The sequence below is a fragment of the Monodon monoceros genome, unplaced genomic scaffold, assembly GCF_005190385.1.
Source record: "Monodon monoceros isolate NGI ecotype Baffin Bay Population unplaced genomic scaffold, NGI_Narwhal_1 Super_Scaffold_12, whole genome shotgun sequence".
Taxonomy (NCBI): Eukaryota; Metazoa; Chordata; class Mammalia; order Artiodactyla; family Monodontidae; genus Monodon; species Monodon monoceros.
The window spans coordinates 118,712,779-118,719,295 of NW_021703768.1; the positions used below are offsets into that span (position 1 = coordinate 118,712,779).

Consider the following 6,517-nt stretch of genomic DNA (forward strand, 5'->3'; position numbering starts at 1 on the left):
CTGTTTATCAGAAGAGGTTTTGCTAAGTATCTAATTGTAGGAACACCTGCTAAGTGTTTTCTGTATTTTACTTGTAATGCAAGCGAGTTAGGCATTCATAGTTATCATTGTGTGTTACCTGTATATCTCCACCCTGCATTAGAAAAGGGAGAAGACAAGGAGAATGTTGTACCAAATCATTTTGTCATGTGCATTTCTCTTTTGCTTTTGTAGCCTTGATATTTTTCTCTGTCTTTCCCACCAGAAATTAGATGGATGTAACAAGATGACATGTACCGGCTGTATGCAGTATTTCTGCTGGATTTGCATGGGTTCTCTCTCCAGAGCAAACCCTTATAAACATTTCACTGATCCTGTTTCCCCATGTTTTAACCGGTACGTACACACAGACTCCTAGTCTTAGCAGTTTTGGGTACTTGGTTTGCGGACCATAAGCCCAGAAAGTTTTACTTCAGTACTTTGCTTATTTAGAGAATTCTCATATATTTTCCCCCATGTATGAATTTTCTTGAAAATGAGTTTTATGATGAAAATATACTATCTGGGGATTTTCTTTTATTTATTATCCTCAACTTTTTTAGTGAAAATTTTCAAACATACAGAAAAGATAGGACTATGATTAATAGGAAGGATACCTTCCACCAAAATGAACAATTGGTAATATTTTGCCATATTTGTTTTCTAAATTTATTGCTGAACTACTTGACCCTAAGTTGGAAATATGATGCTTCATGTCTATATGCTTTTTTTTCTTTAATTAATTAATTTATTTATCTTTGGCTGCGTTGGGTCTTCATTTCTGCGCGCAGGCTTTCTGTAGTTGCAGTGAGCGGGGACTACTCTTGGTTGCGGTGTGCGGGCTTCTCATTGCGGTGGCTTCTCTTGTTGCGGAGTATAGGCTCTAGGCACATATGCTTCAGTAGTTGTGGCGCGTGGGCTCAGTAGTTGTGGCTCACGGGCTCTAGAGCTCAGGCCCAGTAGATGTGGCACACAGACTTAGTTGCTCCGCGGCATGTGGGATCTTCCTGGACCAAGGCTCAAACCCGTGTCCCCTGCATCGGCAGGTGGATTCTTAACCACTGTGCCACCAGGGAAGTCCCTCTATATGCTTTCACATGTCTTTCCTACGATAAGAAAAGTCTTCTATATAACGACAGTACTGCAAAAAATTTAACAACAATGGCATACTATCATATAATAAAATATTTAAGACTTATCAACTATCCCTAAAAATATCTCTTGAAGCTGTTTTATTATACCAGGATCTAATCAAGTTCAATCACTTTATTTGGTTCTGTCTCTTTAGTTTCTTAATGGAGAAAAGTTTTGCCCACCTTCTTTTTGTTTGTTTGTTTGTGTTGAGGGGAGCATTGACTTTTTGAGGAGTCCAGGCTGTTGTCCTGTATAACTTCTTACCTTCTGGAGTTTTGTTTCTCCATGGTACCTTTGAGTTTGTTTCTCTATCCTCTCTATTGCCTGTAAAGTGGAAGTTAGCTCTAGACTGGAGTTTGACTAGATTTAGAGTAACATTTTTGACAAGAATACTTAATAAGGGGTGATGTACTTCATGTTGTACCACATCAGATCCATAAAGTCAGGCTGTCTCACTGTTAGTATGATGCTCAGTTCTATCATTTGTTCCACTGTAAAGGTAAGGTTTCTCTTTTTGTTATTAGTAAGTGATCTGTGGGGTGATTCCTTGGCACAATGTGAATATCTTGTTCTCCACCAGCTCCAATTTCAGCATCAGCTGATAACCTTTGTTAATAGACATTTGTGGAATACCTACAATCAATCATTGGTGTTATGAAACTATAAGATAAGTCGAAGAAACAGTCTCTTCCCATGAACCATTGGAAATATAGTGTTGAAAATTGCATAAATTTTAAGTAACATAAGGGGAGGAAAAGAAATTGGCAACTGAAAAATACTCTATAGATGGAGAGTGCAAGGACAGTGAAGATGGAGAGGATGGAGTGATTAGCGTGTAATAAAGTTATAGTGTTTTGAATGAGTTCAGCTTCTAGACTACCTGAATTTTCCAGTCTTGGCTTATTCCACATATTGTACACATTTAGTATCAGTTTTGTGATACCCATCTCCCATTACTGTTTATGCTTGGTCCTAGAGAGTTGTCTGGATCCTTAAGAGGCCTGTTCCTATAAACTTTAAGGGACCCATATTTCAGCCCTCGCCAGTGGAATGATTAAAGGAGAGGAAAAGATATACAAAGATGTTATCAGAAGAGTACAGAAAGTATATTTGAGAAAAGGAAAGAAATTATATTCAGTTTCTATCAGGTGTATTAAAATGTACCTTATTTTATGCTTCCAGGTTGTTCCATGCTGTGGATGCTAATGGAGTTATTTGGGAAGATGAGTTTGAAGACTAGTTAACTTCTGCTGCTCAAGATATGGAAGTGGAATGGTTTGCCCTAATCTTTTGTCAAGTATACAGAGTAACTTCGCAGGATATTTAGGGTACCATTGATTCCCTCTTCCTATGTAGAAGATATGGAAGAACAAGTTTGATATTTTCACGTGGTACTACTGATTAAGGCACATTCAGACATTTTTCATTGCAACGTGACTGAGGAAATATTAAGCCAAAGGTTCCGAAAGTGAAAACTAGAAAATATTAGTATTACAATGTGCCCAAAGCTTTTAGTAGTTAAAAATTAAATATTTATTTTCTTCTCCAAGCTTTAGGTAAGGAGAGAGGGGTCAAGAGTTAAGCTTTTAGTCCTTTTTATCTCTGAGAAACATCCCTCTAAGACATTCTGTGGGAGCTCCCTCAGTAGTACTGCTTACAACTGGGGTGGGTAGAAGCCTTATTAAAATTGTACCGAGAGCCTGATGTTAATTTACTCCATGTTACATTCTTTCCAACCTGAATTTCTGCTAAATTTTCTTTGGAGGAAGCCCTTTACTCTATAACTGATTGGATGGCCCAGTGTCATTTTGATCTGATTTTCAGAATAGAAATTTATAGATAATTTTAAAAATATTTTTTGATACCACAAACACTGTGGGTCACCTGATATATTTATTAGTGGTCTATAGTCCACTGGTTTTGAGCCAAGTCTAGAATTTATTGATACTGGCTCAGAAGAATTTCAGCCCTATTCAACTTTCCAGTTTCTTCTAGGCAGTGGAGCCTAGATTCAGAACGACTTGTCTTCTGTTCTGCATTCTTTCTGTTGACTCTTGCCCTGCTTTTCATTGGTAAGGACAATTTTAATATTAGCTCCAGCAGCTCATATTTCTGTTTCTTCTGCTGGGATAGGAGAAAGCCTAATATGTTCCCAAGACGAACAAGCTGAACTTTTTTTTTTTTTGCGGTACACGGGCCTCTCACTGTTGTGGCCTCTCCCATTGCGGAGCACAGGCTCCGGAAGCGCAGGCTCAGCAGCCATGGCTCACAGGCCCAGCCGCTCCGCGGCATGTGGGATCTTCCCAGACCGGGGCACGAACCCGTGTCCTCTGCATCGGCAGGTGGACTCTCAACCACTGCGCTACCAGGGAAGCCCGCAAGCTGAACTTTAATTATCTGCGTTTTGAACACTGTACCACCATAGTTCCAGTCCTAACTTTCTGAATTCTTTTTAAAGGGCTTCTCTAATGAGCTATGGAAATTTGTCTTCCTATCTTTTTTTTTTTTTTTTTTTTGGCAACAGCGCTGTTTCAGGGGATAATTTTGGCTTGATACCTAGATCCTTGTTTCTGGGTTTTGCTGGCTTTTTGAAAAATCGTCTTTCCTTGTGGTTTGGTGAGTGGCTTGGTAGCAAAATAAGATTTTTGGAAAAAAAGGACAGAGGAATTCTTCTGCAGCTGTGAACATGTTCTTTTTTCATACCTTGTCATTGAAAATTGGTGAATCACTTTTAACCATTTTAAGTGTGTGTATCCAAAGAGCACGGACTGTTTCTGGATTGTCAATGAGGATGCTTAATCTTAAAAATAAAAATTATTTAAAAATTGTCTTATAATTAAAGCAGAGTTGCTGCTCTGTGTTCTGTCACCAAGGCAACTGGTCACATTTAAAAACTATATGGTATATAACACATATTCTTAAAATGAGCAGAAGAAAGTCATGGTACAGCACCTCCGCTTGTGACTGAACTTAGATTTTAGAACCCATATTTTGTTTGAACTACATGGACTTCGATTCAGCACATTTAATATAAGAACGAAAGTTAACTTAAAGAATAAGTTGAAGATAAGAAATGGAAATTAAAACAACTAATTATACAATACATACTTGAGAAGAGTGCTTCTTCTCAGTGACTGGATAGGAGTTCAATTCATCTTTCACTACTAGCCACTCAGAAGCTCTTTATTAGTTCATGGGCTAGTTGATGTTGCTAGAGATTATTTTATTTTAGGCTGTTGTACATTATGTTGATGATGTATTGGAAGTAGGAAAGAAGCCTTAGTTTCGTGAAACAAATGGCGTGGTTTTTCTCCATGATTTTAAAAAACACGTGGGCTTCGCTGGTGGCACAGTGGTTAAGAGTCCGCCTGCCAATGCAGGGGATATGGGTTTGAGCCTTGGTCCGGGAAGATCCCACATGCCACGGAGCAACTAAGCCCATAAGCCACAACTACTGAGCCTGCAGCCTAGAGCCCGCGAGCCACAACTACTGAGCCCACTCACCACAACTACTGAAGCCCGCGCACCTAGAGCCCATGCTCTGCAACAAGAGAAGCCACTGCAATGAGAAGCCCGCGCACTGCAACGAAGAGTAGCCCCCGCTCGCCGCAACTAGAGAAAGATTGCACGCAGCAACGAAGACCCAACGCAGCCAAAAATAAATAAATAAAATAAATAAATAAATAACACAACAGGTCGTTAGTCTTAAAGATTTGTTTGTTCAACTGAGTGTTTCTTCCTTAGGTACAAAATCTTCACCCCTTAATTTTCACAAAGACAGTAGGGCTTATTTTTGAGGCATGAGTTAAGAGCTAATTTTAAGATGGTATAGTTTTGGGTAGAGTACTTCTGTCTCTGAGTAAAATGGAAGATTGAGGTAACCCCTTATATGACCTGTGAAATAAATAGGTTTGTGGAATGTTGGTATTATCAAGAAAGTATATGAGAGAACAAAGAGTTTTGTGTATCTAGCTTCATTTCATGAAGGCCTTTTTTTCCTCCCAGCATTTAAAATTATTGTTTTATTTTAAAATTAACTTATTTTTGCCAATCTGATAGGGCAAAATGGCACACAATTAAATTTTTTGCACACATTAATCACTAATGAGTATAATTTTTGGAAATTTGAAATTTCATTCTATGAATTGCTGTTAATTTCCTTTGAATTTTTTAAAAGTTATTTATTTATTTATTTTTGGCTGCGTTGGGTCTTCGTTGCTGCACGTGGACTTTCTCTAGTTGTGGCGAGCGGGGGCTACTCTTCGTTGCGGTGTGTGGGCTTCTCATTGCAGTGACTTCTCTTGTTGCGGAGCACAGGCTCTAGGCGCGCGGGCTTCGGTAGTTGTGGCACGTAGGCTCAGTAGTTGTGACTTGCGGGCTCTAGAGTACAGGCTTAGTAGTTGTGGCGCACGGGCTTAGCTGTTATGCGGCATGTGAGATCTTCCTGCACCAGGGCTCGAACCCGTGTCCCCTGCATTGGCAGTTGGATTCTTAACCACTGCGCCACCAGGGAAGTCCCTGAGATTCTTTTTTGATTGAGGTCTTTTTGTAGCTCTGAATCAGGTTTTTTTGAGAACACTGGCTGTCTCTGGAGTTTAGGCTGTGTGCCTGTTGTGGTCATTTTTCTGCTCAGCTTCATGAGGAAATCATTAAACACTGGACAAGTTGATCAGACTTGTGGGTCATCTGGACTCACGGAGGCTCTGCACTAGTGTGAGAGGATTAGCCTGCCACCTCAGCTAAATACTGAATCCAACGAGTGAGCATCTAGTGGCTACATCCCTTCCTGTTGAGGAGATGGGTAAGGGAGAAAACACTTGGCAGCCGTACTCCCAGACCTATAGCATTGTCAGCAAAGTCATTTTTTAGTAGTAGAGGGTTCTCGTTTACATTAGAATTTCATTAATATACTTACTACTTTTTTGTTCAGAGAAAAAAAATTGGAGTTAATCAAATATGATAATCATAAAGCCATTCATGTGGTTGCCTGCTTTAGAAGGGAATTTTAAAATTTTGACTGGAATTTTGGAGAGCCCACCAAGTATTAATTGTAATATAAGCACCACCAGCAGGTGGCAACAGTTCCCATGTTATAAATGCAATAACTGGTTATGACAGGCGTGTACTTTGTTATAGAAGCAGGTTTATTTCTGGGATTTTAATTTTCCTCATTGTGTTTCATTATAGTCTGTTACACACCTTGGTAGGTAGAATAGCATCAAATGAGACAAGCAAGGCAGGAATAGCAGTATTACCAAAAACTGTAAGGCCACTTAAAACTATTTGAACCATAGTTGACCTCCAATTGTGATGTGACATTAAAGTGTCACTCCTGATAGTAGCACTTGCCTGCAACCACTGAAGT

At 39.4% G+C, this 6,517-nt stretch overlaps 1 protein-coding gene across 4 annotated transcripts in view; it reads left to right on the forward strand.

The window, feature by feature from the left end:
• Window positions 1-4,494, forward strand: part of RNF14 (ring finger protein 14) — a 47,275-nt gene extending 42,781 nt beyond the window's left edge. For all 4 annotated transcript variants that reach the window (XM_029218168.1, XM_029218170.1, XM_029218169.1 and 1 more), the window contains 2 exons: window positions 245-375; window positions 2,335-4,494. In XM_029218168.1, coding sequence (XP_029074001.1) covers window positions 245-375; window positions 2,335-2,392 — 189 coding nt within the window. In that variant the 3' untranslated portion in view covers window positions 2,393-4,494. The remainder of the gene's footprint in view (window positions 1-244; window positions 376-2,334) is intronic.
• The last annotated feature ends 2,023 nt before the right edge of the window (window positions 4,495-6,517 follow it).